The sequence below is a fragment of the Pseudochaenichthys georgianus genome, chromosome 7 (assembly GCF_902827115.2).
Source record: "Pseudochaenichthys georgianus chromosome 7, fPseGeo1.2, whole genome shotgun sequence".
Lineage (NCBI taxonomy): Eukaryota > Metazoa > Chordata > Actinopteri > Perciformes > Channichthyidae > Pseudochaenichthys > Pseudochaenichthys georgianus.
The window spans coordinates 26166987-26185176 of NC_047509.1; the positions used below are offsets into that span (position 1 = coordinate 26166987).

The 18190-nt window shown below is 44.3% G+C and overlaps 1 protein-coding gene across 3 annotated transcripts; it reads right to left on the bottom strand.

Moving 5' to 3' along the window:
- Nucleotides 1–892: 892 nt before the first annotated feature.
- On the bottom strand, nt 893–17533 carry mbd6 (methyl-CpG binding domain protein 6). Of its 3 annotated transcripts, none has more exons than XM_034086965.1 (13): nt 17324–17533; nt 16141–16366; nt 15174–15313; nt 14849–14951; nt 13345–13516; nt 9203–11506; nt 7929–8911; nt 7581–7689; nt 7267–7406; nt 5564–6313; nt 4949–5001; nt 4690–4756; nt 893–2571 (listed from the first exon to the last, which is right to left on the bottom strand). In XM_034086965.1, the coding sequence occupies exons 3-13, from the start codon at nt 15287–15289 to the stop codon at nt 2500–2502; spliced, it is 4869 nt and encodes a 1622-aa protein (XP_033942856.1). In that variant the 5' UTR covers nt 15290–15313; nt 16141–16366; nt 17324–17533; the 3' UTR covers nt 893–2499. The 3 variants fall into 3 exon arrangements, with proteins under 3 accessions (XP_033942856.1, XP_033942857.1, XP_033942858.1); XM_034086966.1 differs by lacking the exon at nt 17324–17533 and adding an exon at nt 16951–17317; XM_034086967.2 differs by lacking the exons at nt 13345–13516; nt 14849–14951; nt 15174–15313; nt 16141–16366; nt 17324–17533 and adding an exon at nt 12388–12580.
- Between the last annotated feature and the right edge of the window lie 657 nt (nt 17534–18190).

The following is an 18190-nucleotide window of genomic DNA, read 5'->3' on the forward strand; positions in this document are numbered from 1 at the left end:
AAAGTGGTACCCACAGCTTCGTCATCCTCCGCTCAGCATCCTCACAGCCCGGCGGAGAGCAGAGCCTCCAGCTGCAGCGTCACATCCTCACATGCAGCGCCACGAAGCATCGTTTCATTACTTTACAGAGCAGCAGCCCGATGATGCAGTGACTAACCCTCAGTCATCCTCTGGCCCCTCTCCACCATACCTGGTAGGCCGTTTCTTGGAAGGCATCAGGAACCATTATGGGAAGGCAGTGGAGATTATTGATTAAAAGACGAGTTAATGCCTCACCTTGAAGGAGCATCAGTGGAGACTGAGATGACACAGCACAATGTAAAAAGTGAAAACAGCCATTTGAAAAGAATGCATCTTGTAAAAAGTGAACACATTGGTGATACAAATGAAATACAGAATGCAACCATTAAGCACTTACTGTACAAGGCTGCACAATCCTCTATATTTTTTAATATATATATAAACATGTAAAAATATGTGTATGTTTCTGTAACCAAATTCTTGTTTATAAAACGTGATATTGAGCAGATATTTTAATTATAGGGCATTTTTATAATAAAAGCTGACATTAGTTAAAAGATATCTTGATAAAACGATTAACAGAAAGAACATAAACAGAAAACATATCTCTCTAAAGATGTATCTTCAAACTGAATTTATGCTACTGAGTAAACTTGTATATATTGTTCTCCTTAAATTGTGTATATTCAAAAGTAGTTTTACTTGAGTGCAAATACGAGGCTTCTTCCGAGGGCAATAAGAACATATGTGTTGCTGCAATGGCACCATGTTCAATACTTATTTAAAAATGGGTGGGTTCAAATTACATTTCAGATTGCTACAAGCTAACAACGTTTATCACATCCTTTTCAGAATAGAAATCAACACAGGGTACATTTTCTGTAAATAGTTTAATATTAAATAAAAAAAGACTCCCATATAAAAAAAGAAAGCTACAGTCCACAATTGAATCGTCTTTTTAAACATAAGTATTGAAAGAAAAGGGTAGAATGAGAAAAATACTTAATTACAATTCCCAGAAAAATTCACAATTCATTGTTTTCTCTCTTGTCTCTTTCTCTAACAATATAAAATCAAAATAAAACACATTAACTATACATATGTACAAATCTCCAAGTGTAGAAATTGCATAATCTGCTTTCTTTTTCACTTTTCTTTATTCTTCTTTTAAATACAGCAAGAGATGCCAGTACTCTTGGGGCAGGGCAGTGTGTGGAGGAGAGCTCAAACAGTGACATGAGGAGACGGAGGGAGGATTCCACTCCAAACCCACAGAAACACACCAACATGTAAGACGTCGTCGCTCCCCGTGCGTTACGTTTCCAGCCATTCGTTCAACCGACCAAAGGACATACTAAACTTTGTACTAACTCGTGATTCCTGCTGATATTTCTGTTCAGAATGTAATATCTTTTCCAGACATGTATCTAATGGCTGAGGAGTGAAACTTGGGTGAGTATTGGGTTGACAGATATAATAAATATTCTCCATCACACCACAGCTACATTGAATTAATCACAGTGGGTTAGCAAAATACATTTTTTCTGAATTGCTCCACATTTAATTTTTGTGGCTGGTGTCAGATTCACATAATTTCCCTGACCTTCCAGACCTATGACATGATTCGAAGAGTTGTACAAAAGACTTCATTTCTTAAATGAATGTTTTCTCGATCAAAAAAATAATAAGTGATGTACAAACATGAAACATCTCACAGGATACGAGAAACCATGATTACATTTCTGTGTGACCGCTGGTTGATGTAAACTGATCATGAAACGGTGAACATTATATCCTTGGCTATAAAACATATTTTATATGGGACAAAGATTAAAAAACTCAAGTGTGTTCCTTCTTATATTCTCTTCCATCACCTTCTGAAAACCTTCCAAACATTTCCATGAAATGCAACCCCTGTGTGCCTCCGCAAAGAACCCTTTATCTTACAGACGGGTCTCATCGACGAGAATGACATGTCTCCTAACCGTTGGACAGTGAGAGGCTCAGCAACAGCACTGTTGTCCACACACACTCAGACACATAGACACACACATCCACACACGTACACACTTTCAACAGAGTTTCGTTCAAGTAGTTGGGCTTATTCCTGACTCACAGTTATACACTGATAAGAAAACAGTTGTAGGTTTGTGTTTTCCTATAGATATAATTCACCAACCATCATTAACAGATCTCCGATCGCAAAGTCAAGCAACCATTATTTTGTGAACTACAACTAAGAGTAGTGAAAGTATTCACTCACCTTTTTTACTTATAAATTAACCTTTCAGACTAGATCTCTCTCCTATGTTTTTTTTCATCGTGGTTGCCATAACTGGTTGACATGACAACAGCATAATATTAGTGCAGTTGAATCAATAAAAGAAAGTTCCAAACAGTGGTGAAGATGGAGGTGGAAAGTGAGGCGTCTGGCCGCCTTTGATTGGTGAACAGCTGACTTACAGCTCCCTCCACCAATCACTGCCTCTGAGACCTGGCGCCTCGTCGCCTCCTGCCGCGGACCGACCTCTCGGGCTTCAGCAGCGCCGTCTGCAGCAAGAAACAGAGATTTACAGTCAGAGCAGCCCCCTAGCGGTGGAAAGACTTTACCACTGCAGTCAGAAGTGCACAATCATTGCCATTCCTCAAACTGACTCAGGGTATGGCTTTTGCAGTTTTCAGCACTTTAGCCAATGTGTACAAGAAGTACTCAAATAACTTTTATGATGACAATGTGGGTCCTAAATGTAAGGACGAGCAGTTTAAATATGTTTTAGTGCAATTATCAGTTATAAGCATACTTGGGGTGATTATGGGAGGAATATCAGTATTGTGGTCAGGATAACCGTGAAATTTAATTTGTATATCTTCAAATGCCTACATGTGGTATTATGGAAAGCTCCTTAATTCACACTTCCATTTAGTTTCTTACATATGTAAATCACATTTGTACAGCAGTCATTTGATGACAAGAGAAAACACAGGATTACATGAACTTGGAGCTCTTGCTTACATCAGCAGGAAAACATGCTCACAATAACAATGCTAACATGCTATTGCTTGGCAGGTGAATGTATCCTGTTGGCTATCTTTGTTTTTAGTAATAATTTGAATAAAAATGAAAACTGAGGCTGTGAAAAATGTTGCGGATATTTGGTTATTAAAGGCAGGGTAGGTAAGAATGGAGAAACCAGCTCGAGTGCTCTAGAATTTGAAAGTACAGAGCACAGAGCCCCTCCTCCAACACACACAAACGTGCACATGACCAATGAGGGCACGAGATACGTTTGTGCACGAGATGGAAGGCTGACAGGCAGGTAGGCCATCCAGTTATTTTAGCCGGGCCGGTGTGTGAACCTCATTGGGTGCTAGAGGGAAAGTCATAGGATGGGTATAAAATCCCAAGCTGTAGTAGGAACAATAAATAGTCAGACTCAAAACAGTTCCATAATACTAGCTAGGGCAGTGGTTCTCAAACTTTTTTCAATAATGTACCCCCTTTGGAAAAAAAATGCAGCCAAGTACCGCCTGATCAGCGCAAAAAACATTTGTTAGGGACAAAATGCCTATATAAAGAGGTACAGTAGCGCTGCACCATCAGTGTCTGATTTATTAAAACAACCACCTTGTAACTGAGAAACACTTAAATGCTACATTTCAAATGTTTACAATCCATCACTAAATTCATGGCAAACCAATTTTAACATCATGCAATAACACTAAGACGACATTAGTTACATTGCACTGATATTTTTAATAAGTTGTACTTACAATGTAGTGAGATACAGGGGCTTGTCATTCTCGGTGACAGGAAGGCCATTGCAGTTATTACACTTCGCGTTTTGAAAATATGTGTGTAACTGTTAATATAAAACCCACACTGCTCAAACGTTGTTACTTTTCCTAAAATTGGTATTTATTTATTTTGGGGCGTGGGGAATGAAGAGAAAAAAATATATGAGCATTTTATGAGCATGGGATTTTGACCCCTCATATAAACATACAACAACAGCTATACTTTGCGGCCACACACTGTTGCCAAGCACCGCTTATTGTTTAGGTCCTTTTGATAAGCAGGCAGTCATATCATTAGCTAGATCTGATAGATTTGGACATACACGAGAGTGAAGTCTAACCGGACACAAGAGAGATCAGAGATCAGATCAGCTGCTGCTGCTGCTGATGGAGAACACGCAGCTCTTCCGGATCAAAGCTCCCCTGCTGTGACGGACCGTTGAGCGGCGCAAAATACACTATGAGTTAGACCTAACACACTTAGCTAGTTTATCTACTCTGGAATTAGCTAAACTAGTTATAAATATATGTATTCTTTACTGTCGGGTCACTTATTACAGGTTCAGCGAGCTGCACGAGACTGACGAGCTGTCAGGAGAGGGAGAGGAAAAGAGAGCACCCCTTTTATTATCCAGAGTTACTGTAAACTTTTGAATAAAGTAGTTACTATTAGTAGTTTGTTTAAATGCATTAATTATGTTTGTTTTTTTCATTATTATAAAATAAATCTCACGTACCCCCTGCAGTACTCCAACGTACCCCATAGGGGTCCGCGTACCCCCATTTGAGAACCACTGAGCTAGGGGTTATTAAGAACCTGTGCTTGACTAAAGCACAGATCTGCAGGTCACTGAGGGGGGGCTGGGGTCTTACCATAGCCTTGGTTTCCTCTAGTGCTGTAGCATCCATGTCTCTGAAGTCCTCTAACACATTCTGTAGCCTGATGCAAACAAAGAGAGGAAACACATAAATACTCTCTACCGCACAATAAAATCTCTTTGACCTGACGGCAGGTTATTGTGAAATATCGGAACAAGCTTAACGCACTGATTCATTACAGAGCCAAGTCTTGAGACTGGAACTTGAGTTCTCCAGGCAATTCTAAAGCGTGTCTGAGAAGTGAACCGCTTACGTTTGTTTCCTTTTCCTTCCTCTTCTGGCTCCACCCGCTGCTCCAGCTTGATCCTTGGGAGGTCAAATCAGAAATATTCATCAGAAGTCATTCAAGTCAATCCTGATGCTACATTGCTCTTTTATACAGGCTGTGTTCCATGGATGCAGTCTGGTGTCTCAGTAAGATATTTGTGCAGAATCACTGATATAAAAATCTTTAGAGAAACATATATAAAACATATCTGATTCTCTTGCAGGTATACTTCACACACATATTGGTTTTATGTCTCACAGAATGGCACTATAAGAAAAGTCATCGGTGTGATATTCTTCAGAGCGAGTGTAGACGATATAAAGCCCATCATTTGTATTAACTGCAGGTCATATGCCAGGAGGAGCAGCCGTAAACACATTAGGACAACAGACACTTCAGAAGATCCTCCCAGTGAACCCAGTCCAAGAAGGGACCGTAGAGTTGGAACCAAGTTAGCATCCGCCTCTATTATCCATCAGACATGTTTGTAAATGCTGTCAGTTATAGCACGTAGGAATAAAGATAAGCACAATCTGCAGCTCAGACTCTTGCAAAAGGTTGCCTCCATCTTTTTTTATAAAGTTTAGAGGAAACACTCACCCTTCCTTGCTCGGTGTGCATCAATGTCCCAGCTGTCTCCTCGTTGGGCCTCCCACTGCACCCATCCCTGGGACTGAGGTACCCCGGGTGGGGAAGATGCCCCTGCCTATCTACCCCTGCCTCCACATAGGGGCACACAGCTGCAGTTTGCCCTGTATAGTCTGTCTTAGCCTCCTCTAGGTATATAGATGGCAGAGGAGGCTCTGGGTGAGTGTGTCCGCCCACCATAGCCCGTCTCCTTTGTAAGTGTGACGTAGAGCCTTCCTCAGTGGGTTTGGGCGTCCCCTGGGCTGGGGAATGGGCTGCTGCTTCCAAGCTGAGTCTGGATAAGTCTGGGTTGCGCAGGGAACAGGCGCGACGGGGGCTGAGGGAGACCGGGGCACTGGCCTGGGGCAGAGTGGGGACAGAGGTGGAAGGGGTGTGATGTTCCACGGGGAAAGAAACGGGTGGTAAGGCACAGAAGGGTGAAGTGGGGTCAGACGGTCCCATGTGGCCCCTGCCTTCCTGCTCTTTAGCGCTGACTTGAAGGAAGGAGGTATAAATCGTGTCCATGAAAGAGGTGTAGGGATCGATGACAGACCTGCCCTCAGAGCCCCGATGTGGGGGTGGAGTGTGTCCCTGTGCAGGGGCTGAAACCCGAGCAGGACTGGGAGCCATCTGATTGGCTGGAATGTCTTCCTGTGGGGAAGGGTTTTGCGTTTCCTGTAAGGGCATTGGCTTCTCTCCTTCTGATGGTGGTGCAAGGTTTAGCTGGAGGAACACACAAGGTAAGACAATCAATAACAGACAAATAATTAGTGGTGCACGATAATTATGAATATAATAATTATGATATTAGGAATTATGACGTCATCCCGATAAACCCGATAACAGTATTAATAGCCCCGATAATATACAATATATTTTTTGGGTAAAAAAAAAGAAAAAATACTGCGGTGTGGGTGGATTGGAATGAGGGGCGCTTGTTTTTCTCTCGGCTCCTCCCGTTTTGCCAGTACTGTGGTATTAGTGGTTTAGGAAGAGGGGAGTTCTTCACAAATCCAGCGCTCCCTACTCATGCCTGGCTGTGACGTAAATGGTGTGCGGCCGTGAAGCCAGGACAGTAAACAAACATGTCGTCGGTAGTATGGGACTATTTCAAAGTTTCAGAGTTAGATAGTTCGCTTGCTATTTGTATTTACAAATGCAATGCAGAAGTTCCACGAGGAGGGAAAAAGGCAACGAGCTATAATACTAATAATAATACCAACCTGATCAGTCACCTGAAACATCGCCATCGCTACGATGGTGTGTTAAAAGCGTACGAAGACGCCTGCGCTGCTAAACTAGCGGCGAATCCAAAGCCAGCTGCAAAGGCACCGGGGCTTTTACCTATCGACGAGGCTTTTGAAAAAGGCAAGAACTTTATTTGGGAAAATAAATATGGTCACTTTGAAGAGTCAAAACTGTTCTTGGCTTTGTTTTGTTCATAGTAGTAATGCTCATGTCATTTGCTCACTACTAGTCTTTTTTTTACCACCAGGTGTGCAAAAACTGCAGGTACATTTAATATATATATATATATATATATATATATATTATATTATTATCGGTTATCGGTCTTGAGAAGCAGGAAGTTATCGGTATGGGTTACAATGATTATGGCAGGTTGTAAATAAGAAGCTGTTCCCTGAATGAGTATCCACTACATGCTCATTTCCTACCTGTATGTTATTGAGCAGGTTGATGGCTCCATCAGGACCATGCAGCAGAGGCATGCCCAACGCAGAGGTCTGCGGCAGGAGGAGGGAACCTGCTCCGATCCCCAACATGTTGTGGAGGCCTGTGATGGCGGAAAGATCTCCTGCAAAGACACATTTCAGAGATGAGCTCACATAATGGCTTACTGCTAAATGATGCCATCGTTTAAAGTATATTTACTGAGAGCAGTTCATTGATTTTCCTGGTATAACTTTCATTATTCCTAGTATACAGACTCATGAGACATAATTGTTATACAGGATGGGCACCAACTCACCTAATAGGGCAGAGTTAAGCAGAGTGGGCAGTAACTGTTGGAGGAGGGGGTGGTCCTTGCCTTGAAGGGATAGAGGGATGAGGGTGTCAACACCAGCATCAGTGGGTACCTGCAGAGTAAAGGACAAACAATGAGTTTCGTTAGAGGGTCATGGGAGAAAATACAATATATTGAATAAAAAGTTAAAAAATAAGTCAAGAATTAGTTTTAGGAGGACTTGATTTGAAAATAATGTAGGGAAAAACATAATTTGAGTTATGAAGGAAAACAGTGGAATGAGCTCAAATGTTTTGAAGGGAAACTAGGAGCAGCTCAGAGGACGCAACTACAGGAGAAAGGAGAGCCTACCTGAGGTTGGGTATGATGGGTTTGCTGTGCAGGAGCTAATTGGGTGTGGGAGTGCGGGTGGAGCTCAGCTGAGCTCAGGGCAGCATTGAGAAGGGCAGGGCTGAGGGGCAGGAAGGCTGCGTGGGGGGGAGGAAGAGCGGCAGAAAGGAGCAGAGACTGCAGGGCCTGCAAAGAGCCTTCAGCTCCTGGGGGAAGGGGGAGGAGACCCTCCAGGAGCCCCGCGGCTGAGAGGGCCGATGGATCCAGGAGCCCGGAGGTCTTATCCAAGGTGAGGCCCTCCAGAGAGCCGGGGATGTGCTGAGGAACCTCCAGGCTCACCTGGCTCAACTGACCCAGCCCAGACAGAGGTAACAAAGGCCCATGCTGTTGCCCGAGCAACAAGGAGGCCATCAGCAGAGCCTGAAGGCTTGGTTTCTCCGATAGCCCTAAATCAGAATCCTGTCCTGGGGTATGAGTTGAGCCTGGGGGCAGGAGCGGGTTAAGCAGGCCCAAAAGGTTCAGAGGCAGCTCCCCGTGGGCCCCGCTCAACAAGGGCAGCAGGGGGAACAGGGGGTTAGTGTTCATGTGCTGTTGCTTCTGATGATGATGATCCTGCGTCTCTTGGTGCTGCATCAGTAACTGCTGCTGCTGCTCTGAATGATGCTGCTCTGCTAGAGTCTGTGGTGGTTGTGATGTGGCATTGGCAGGGTGTATCTGTGCATGTTGCCCTCCCAACCACAGCCCCCCGAGGGGCAATGAAGCCAGGACTGCAGGGTCCAGGAGGGATGGAAGACCTCCTGTGGATGACAGCAGCTGAAGCAGCTGCTCTTGGTTCATGAATGGGAAGGCCTCCGCCAGAGGTAAGTGAGAGGTGGAGTCGCCCACCCCTGAAGGTGTATGAGGACTGGGATTATCCCCGAGACGGGAGGAGATAGGGGGTCCAGGGCTCCTGACTGCTGGAGGTTTGGTCACTTTTGAGTCCACACATCTAGACTCCTCTGTTCCTGTGACACAAATCATTTACTTGTGTTCAGGCTGTTATCAATCACATTTATAAAAAGGCATCTCAAGCTGGGCAGTGTTTTATATAAGAATCAACTGTAGTAAAGCATCGAGAGACAGATAGTTAGCTACATAACATCGCATTAACAAGGCAGCAATAACATACAGTATCGGGGGGGGAAACACCAATTCATATCAATGCTTAATATTTGAAAGATGATTAACCCTATTTCTTCAACATGCCAATAAAATGAAAGTTAGTTCTCAAGACCACAAACAGAAAATATATTCACCTGCAGTGGGGTTTCCTTGGGAAGACATCACAACATCAGTGGTATGGCCGGGGGAGCTGCCCTCCCCCGGGGGCGCAGTGGAAGATGCTGCGAGAAGGGCCAGGACATGGTTGCTAAGATCAAGAGGCTTCGGGGAGCTGGGTATCGCCATAGAAACACTGTCTTGAGAATGACTCAGGTCCTCTGATGTAGATAAGCTGTTACTACCCATCACCGTTTCCCGCAATGGAGTCTGGGAAAGAGAGTCTATTGTAGGAATGTGATGCTCAGTTGGTTGATAGTAGGGAATCGGCAACATATGCCGAGACGGGCTGCTGCTGTTGTGTAAAGCTAAATGTGAGTTAGACAGCGCTGTAGAACATGGAGAATGTCTGTGTAGAGGACTGGATTTAGTGGACTGAGGACGCGATGGAGACTGCACTGATCTGAAGTGTGAGGGGGGGGGAGAAAGAGGCTGTAGCACCGATAGGGGAGGATTAGTGTTACCGGTTCGGCACGGCGACCGAGTCTGTGGGTGCCTCACCTTAGAATGAGGGGCGGGAGAAGATGGGGAGCGCCTGGGGCTTTGTTTATGAGTGTGTCTGCTTCCTTCAGTAGCCTGAGCAGAGGCCTGTGCGTTCTGCACACTGAGCAGGTGCAACAGCGCAGACAGAGGCTGGGTTGGAGGGTCCAAACCAAGAGGGGTAGTTGTCGAGCCTGTAGTGAAATCCAGAGCCTCCGTTTGTCGCGGAGCTCTGGACAGGTGGGCCATCTGTCTGGGACACGGGAGCCTTTGTGTCCTCCCGGACATGAGATTGTGATGGTTTTCTAACATGGCAGCATTCTGGTTCTGCACGGCTGAGGTAGAGGAGGAGTGCGAGGAGAAGGTAGAGGAAGCAGAGGATGATAGGTTGATGACTGTAGCCGAAACGGCGTCTCCCGGTGGGGTCCTCCGCGGCCCATTAACCAGCTGCTGGGTGTCTCTGAGCATGCTGAGCACTGTGGGAGATCGCCGCTGCCTCTTCCTGTGCGACGCATTGCGCTCTGCCATGGGAGGCAGGTGGGGCAAGGAGGACGCCAGGGACTGAGCCAGAGAGTGGGAGGGAGGGAAAAGGACGGAGGACGCCGCTGCAAGGGAGGGATGGAGAGGCCTAGTAGAAGCATGGGAGGAGGGGGAGTGGCTGTTATGTAAAGTGCTGTTTGTTACCTTTGATGACTGTTGCTGCTGTGCCTCCTTCAAGACCTCCGCCTTTGAGCCCTGGGTTATCTGGTGAGCCAGCTGAGCCTTAGCAGCAGCGGAGAGCAGGCTGCTCGCGGGGAAAGAGGCCGGGTGGGGCACCTTTCCCTGATGGCTGTGATGGTGGTGGTTCAGATATGGCCCCAGAGGTAAACTAGAAGTCCCTGAGGAGTTCAACCCAAAACCTGGTGGTCCTGCGCTCTGAATGGGACTCAAGGTGGTCTTCGAGGGCTTAGAGGAGAGAGGGTTGCTACTGCTTTGGTTGGTCAGTAATGAGGAGTTAGTGGGGATCAGGAGGTGGTGGTTATTAGTGCTGCTGTTGCCTGAGTTCTTAAACTGCTCCAAGATGTCTTCCAGCTTGTACTTGGGGAAGTGGGGGCTGGGGTTTGGGGAGCCACCTGGGAGAGGGGAGTGTGGAGAGGAAGAGGAGGATTTCCTCCTCTGATGCAAGTTACTTCCCATCAGTCCTCCTGCTGCCGCCGCTGCGAAGCCTCCGCCCTGATCAGAGATGGGGGAAGGAGAGGCTGAAGGGTGGCGGGAGCGCTGGTGAGGAGACACACAGTTCATGTTATAGATAGAGGGGGAGAGGGAGGGAGACGGCGAGAGGGGGGAACCTCCCACAATGACACCATGAGGGTGATAAGCGTGAGTCTGTGGTCCTCTTCCTCCTCCACCCATAGGGGAAGAGGGTGGAGGTGAAGAGAGGGGCCCTAGACGAGGTGAACCCGGCGTCTCGGGGGTTTTGGGCGTTCTTTGACCTTGAGGTGTGGGGGTGCGGGGTGACCTCTGGGCAGCGCTGCCGCTGTATGCTGGGAATGAGGAGGTGGAGGAGGAGCTGGAGGAGGAAGAAGGATGGAGTCTTCTCAAAGCGTCTAGTGGATGGTGAGAGTTTGAGCCTGTGAGAAGGACAGGGGAGGAGCCATTGTAGGGGTAGATGAAGTGGTGGGAGGATTTGGGGCTGGCACAGGGGGTCATGTGGAGGTTGCTGTGGGGTCGGAGTTTAGGATGATGGTAAATGCCATGGTCGTCCTCTTCCCGATCCAACAGTACTCGCTTCGAATCCCGGCTGTCCAATCCACTGCTCATCTCTGGATGTGGGCACACACAAACATCGTTGTTAGTTCAATTTGCCAGGAAATATGGGTTACGGTGAAGTCACTTTCTCTGCTTTCATAAAAGGTCTTGCATACAGTCTATTAAGAAATAACTGAGAATTGAAAGTCTGCCATATCCGAGTGTTCAGGAGGAGCATGTTGATGCTTGATGTAATTGGTGTGCAATCTTGAGGCCATTATCTGTCTTAATGACCATATATGGAAATGTTACAAACACAAGAAGAAGAACAACAGATACCTTTCATTAGCCATGACTTGCACAAAATGCAATTGGTCCCATGTGAACGCAAAGTGCGTGTCACATAATGTAACACATTGCTCTTCTAAAGAGCCCATTGTGAAAAATATCAATCATTGAATACCTCTTTCGTTCATAAACCTAGTACATGGCATGATGGTTGTTGATCTTCTGTGTTCATTGTCAACATGTGATTGTTATTTTCCCAATAAAGTATGAGCACTTTAGACAATTTGTGTTGTAAAAAACACAAATTGATAAAAAGTGAATGTAGTCCCAGTGACAGCACCACTTTATTTTAACCAGAGACGATACGAGAGGGTGAAGCAAAGTACCGAAGTCGGAAGAAGAAATCGTTATGGCAACCACATTTTTTTCCCAATAATAATCATGAAGCGAAAACGCACTGAGAGAGTATTAAAGTCTTAAGACGAAATCACAGAGAGCATTTTCACAGATTACAGTCATCATGCTGGCTTCACCTTTCAAACCGGGAAGTTGAGGTTTTTTTTTTTTTATTGGATATAAACTTAAGCAAGACAAATCATCTGAGCAAACAAAATGATCACAAATGACAGCACGTGATGTCTTCTGTTTCAGCATGGCAGTACATTACCGTTATGAACATATCAGTAGTTTTCATGGCACACCGGAAGCTCACCTGGTAGAGCGGACACACCGTGTACAAAGGCTCCTTACTGCAGAAAGCCCTTTGCTGCACATCTCTCTCTCTATCCCTTCCCTGTCTCTGTGGCTGCACATTAGCAGCAAAAAGCCCCAAACATATTTTATTATTAATACATCAATTATTCATTTAAATTATATAAAAACATTATTTTGTTTTTAAAGGCTATGTCTGGCACTTGTTTTTCAAATCCGACACTCACCTGCCACTGCAGGAATTCCACCTATTGCTGACTTCTCTGACAGAGACCTCCATACCATCCCGTGTACTCGTACGATGTTTCTGATCACACACTATGAAAAACAGTCTCAGCGGTGTGTCTGCCCCTTTCCACGGTGAAATTAGAAACACTTGGATCTTTCTGTTCTTACTGCTTCAAGCTAAATCCATACAGGTGTATTTAAACATGGATATGGATCATGTTACGGTTTCTCTGATTACTGAGGTTGACTCCCGTACAACAGACACCAACCAGAGAGCAACATGAGGGACAAAGAGAAGCACAAAGAGGAAATGGGAGACGAAAGAGCGAGGAGCAAGAAACTAAAGTGAAACATCTGATTCTGTGTTTCAGGCATGTGGTTCACTGGAGGACAATTTAACAATGCATGGTAGAGACCAATAATAATCTCATCAATTAAATACTTTTTTTTGTTGTGTTGGGTGCAATGGGACTGTGAGATCACAGTCCCATTGCAGCCCTCTACATATGGTTAGAACTGCGCACATTCAACCAAATATACAAAGATATACTTCAAAAACTATGATTTTGTTGTACTAGGTACAACTTTAAATAATAATTCTGAACAGCTTCTGTTGACTTTTTTTTAATAAATTGGTTTATGTCCCTCTAAACAATGTGTGACAGGTACAGGAGCAGCGTGTTACCTGGATGATGAAGGTTGGCAAAGGGCAGCTGTGAGGCCTGCATACTCCGACAGAGAGCTGCCATGGCGACCACTTTCCTGCGATGGTTACACAGTTTGGTCATGTCCTGCTCAGCTTTGCCTAAGGGCTGGCTTTGCTGCTCCACCTTCACTCCCACAGTGAAGTTGAAAACCTGCAGGATGCAAGATAAAACAAGGTTTAGTCAATTCTGAGAGAAATCTTTGCGTAACTTTTCATTAAATGTATGACATTGAAGGGGATTGCACTCATTAGTCACACACTGATCATGGCTTATTGCAGACTATGTGCACTCACACATTTAAAGGTTGATCATGACTCCATACAGTTGGACAAACTTCATTCAAACAGTGTGTCATGGGTAATTAATTCAATACATGCGGGAATGTATTCACAACGAAAGCCTTCCAGTGCTGCAACTAAGTTCCATGCTACTTACATATCACCATCAATTTGACTTAATGTTATGGTTTCTTTATGGAAACACAATGTCTTGTAATGGTAAGTGTTCTACAGCAATATCAAAACTCATTGCTATAAAAAACAACATGTATTGATATCCTCAGTGTCCAAACAAATGAATAATATAACTAGCCGACCACACTGTCAGTTGAGTTTGAAGAGAAGTCAAGATGTTAAAGTCTGTGGAGAGATCCACAATCAACTCTCCAACCGTGTGAGTGTTGTCTGTGTAACCACACTTAGACAACACTCACACATGAATATTAGGGATGCTCCGATCACCAATTTCGGGACCGTATCGGCCGATACCGATCGCCGATCCGATCGCCGATCCGATCGAGCGGGCGGGGCCTAAATGGAAGATTTAAACATCACTTTAAACCTTCCATTTAAAGTGATGTTTAAACTCAGTTAATGGGGCTCATTCACTGGAGCTTCCACAAATAACAATCAACTTAATTATTACATTCAAAAGATGTACATTATTCCAGTTAACATTCACTTTGGAGAATAACACGGGAGAAATGAGCGGAAGCGCTCTCTTTTCCTCTCTCTCTCCCCCCTCTCTCTCTCTCCTGACAGCCAGTCAGTATCTCATGCAGCTCACTGATCCAGTAATGAGTGACCCGACAGTGAAGAATAAATATATTTATAACTAGTTTAGCTTGTTCCAGAGGTAGATAAAATAGCTAAGTGTGTTAGGTCTAAATCTTGTGTGTTTCGCTCCGCTCACCGGTCCGGCGGGCGGAGCTGCAGGATTTCTGCTTCACACACACGTTGCATTCCGCTATTTTACTGTCTTTTTCAGACACCTTAAAATAATGCCAGACCGGTGAAGCCACTTTGGCGAGCTTGTTTTGCCGCACAAAGTGTCATGTATTTTACGTCATGCGATCGGCTCTCGCGATCTGCATGTTTAGAGAGCACCGATCGATCGGTAGAGAGTGAGTATCGGCCGATATCGAGCGGTGACCGATCGATCGGAGCATCCCTAATGAATATAAAGCGTATTGGCCTCCTTTACCTTGTGGATGATGATTGGACACTCAAGACCACACTTGCAGGTGCCATCCATCAAGAGATAGGTCTTGACCTCGTCCAGAGAGCATAGGGCAGTGTCACTAGGACTACAGACAGAAGAAAAAGACAAACTTTAACAGCAAACTCAAAGAAAAGATATGAACAACAATAGATCTCAATATTACAAATTCTCATTGAGACTTGAGATTGTCCTTCACTCATGGCCATGTGTAGGGCTTTACAAACTGCAAGCTGTTGTTGTTTACATCACTGCTTCAGACAGCCTGACTGCTGTATGAGAGAAATTATTTTTAACTGAACCAACCCACCTGACATAGATCACCTGCCCGCCATCCACTCTCCTCTGCCAGCCGATGGGGACGTGTATTGCAGTGGTGTGGACCCCATCCTTGTCCCCACTGACAGTCTCACTGCCTCCCATCATTTTGTAGCTGCGGCCTGCCAGCACCTTGGAAGAGCAGCAAAACGAAAAGACACCAGGGGTTTTATTACACGTTCCTTTGGGCAGATAATCATTGTGTTGCATTTAAAAAGTAATTGTCACTGTCTAAATTGTTTGAATGTGTTTGTCTTTTATTTTTGAAGTAACAGAATGAAAAGGTCCAACAGCATCAGTAATAGCAGTAGTTGTATTGTATATTTGGTATCACATTTCAATACAAATTTGGAAGGACACTTTATCAGGACTTAAAATAGTCAAGTCAAGTTTCTTTATTCGGCCCACAATCCCCATTCCCAGCTGAACTTCTTTTAAAATGAAAGCATACGTGCAAATATAGCTAGTGTCAGTGTAGTTTGTTGGGCCTCACATTGAGTCACTAAATAAATAAATACATGCATGCATAAAACGCATGAACGAATGTCTCTGCATAAAGTCTTGAGTGTTCCAACTTGCATGTGTGCGCACCACATTTATCCAACTAAACAACACTAAATGATGACGCGGGAAATGATGACTTCAGTCTACGTTTAACAGAATCATGAAGAATGCTTCAACAAAGGCTGATCATTTAAGGTATGCACCATTTCAATATCAATGACAGACTATACCTTCCAGCCGTCCTCAATGTCCCCAAAAAGGCTGGCAAAATGCACAACTTTTACTATTTTACCTATGTGTGCAAGCTCCTGACAATTCAAGCTTCTACACATTGTAGCATATGCAAACCCAAATAGTGTACCAACTGTTTACCAGTGGGTGTGGCCAAGGCAAAGATTTTGGTTCGCTGTCAAGGTTATGCATTAAAATAAATAACTAAAGCATATTTAGCTTACCTTGTCATCTTTGATAAGCCAGGATCTGTTTTTGCTAGGGTGTCCACTGTCCAATGTACATGCTGGTGGATTAGAAGCACACAGACTGCCAGTAAAACCTGACTTGATGCCGAAACAGCTGGATTTTCCTCAGCTATAAATCAGATCTTCAATTTAGAGGATGACTCCTGCAGGTTTATTTGTTCAGTTCACATCAGAGTAGGATCTTGGATGAAGATGGGAGAGCCTGCAAAGTAAGGTGGAGGTGGATTATGTAATCTGGCAGGCACAGCCAGGATAAACAGCTCATGTAATTAAGCATTGCTGCTGTTTATGTAATCAAAGCATTTAATAAAAGTAATTACACCGGATGCATTACTCTCTCGAAAATAAGACAACTTCAGAGCAAGCTGGGGATACTTTGAAGTGGGAGGGTGTGTTTGGATAGGCCCCTGGTCTACTGGATGTTTAGCTACAATATAAGCAGCTGCCTTTCCAACAAACAAAATGTATGCTCACAAATAAGCAACATGGAAAGCACTTAAAATAAAAATCTTCAAGGAAAATGTAGTTGAGCTTAAGTCGACATCTCTGTAGTATGCATAACAATATCTTATTAACTGCACGACTGGTCCACGGCAGGCTAGCAGCTAGGCTAACAGCTAAGCTAGCAGGCTATCCTACTTTGTACTATGTTGTCGTGACAGCTGTCAGGCGCACAAAACACTCCGATGCAAAACTCTTGCATGTTAGCTACTATTCCAAAAGCGAGCCAAACACAATATGACTTTGCAAAAAGCACTATGAATTTGATCAACATATTGCACTTACTTAATGACAGCGTAAGCTACGGTTAATGTTAGCAGGACCTATCAGCCTGTCTCTGGTCGGGCTCTCTCTGTGGTGGCGAAGTTTTGGACTCTTCGCTTTTCTGGCTCGCGGGAGAATCAAGAGTTAGCTGGCTAGCTAACGGACTAGCCAGAGAATGTTTTGAAAACGGACAATACTTCATTAAATAACCGTGAAATGAACAATCCCATCCTTCGATCTGCGTATAAGCAGGCTCAATCAGTTCTCAGCGTTTATGCAACGTCTGCCAGACCGATTTAAAAACAAAGGGCAATAACGCTTCATTTTACTGCGCCTGGGATCTCGGGGCTAACGCTAGCAGCTAGGCTATCAGAGCTAACTGACTGCAATTTACTTGATTCTGGAGAGTGTCCCAACAAGACTGTAGGATGTCCCGCTCCTGGTGCACAGTTATCCAGCCACTGCTTTGGTCTCCACTCTGCAAACCCGACTAGCATTCAAATGTATTCCGACAACCTTAACGATTCATGTAATCCCAAATTCACAGTTTCCCACTGTTTTTTTTCTTACAGATTCCGAGCAAAAAAAATAATGGAGTTTTCTGTCGCGCATGCGCAAACAGCGCCCAGGGAGTATTGTACCCGACATGCAACGGGACCTTTGTAGTGCAGACAGACATCAGTGCGGAGCTCCTTGATAGAGGACATGATAATGACAGAATAATAGCAGGCCCATGATTCATCTCTGCTGCTCACAATGATAGGCTCATGTGCATCAATAGGCGCAATTGTAGCCTTTTATCAAAAATACAGACATTATTTGTAAAGCCTACCCAGTTACACATGTATTTTAGTGTGTACATTCTAACTTTTAATGCATATCACATTCTAAAAAAAAGGGTACTAAGAGCATACTCTCATCCTTGGTTTCCCAAAATAGATTTGCATGCATATAGAAATGTCTCTCAAGGCATTGACGTTATTTGCTTTGGTTTGACCAGTGAAGATTGAATTATTAGTAAAGCAGGAAAGGGGCATGAGCCCCAGAACCTCAGGGGATCCACTGCATGGTAATTCGAATAATATCAAGTTTGTTTGGTAATACTGTATTTAACACTAAAGCACACAATAAATAGATGATATGAGCATTAAGGTGTCACCTGAATCATTACTCTTGTAGGAAGGCCATCTAGATTATAGTTTTTTTTAAATGTGTTTTTTATATATTACCACAGTAAAGTTAGTATAGGTTGGATGTGTTG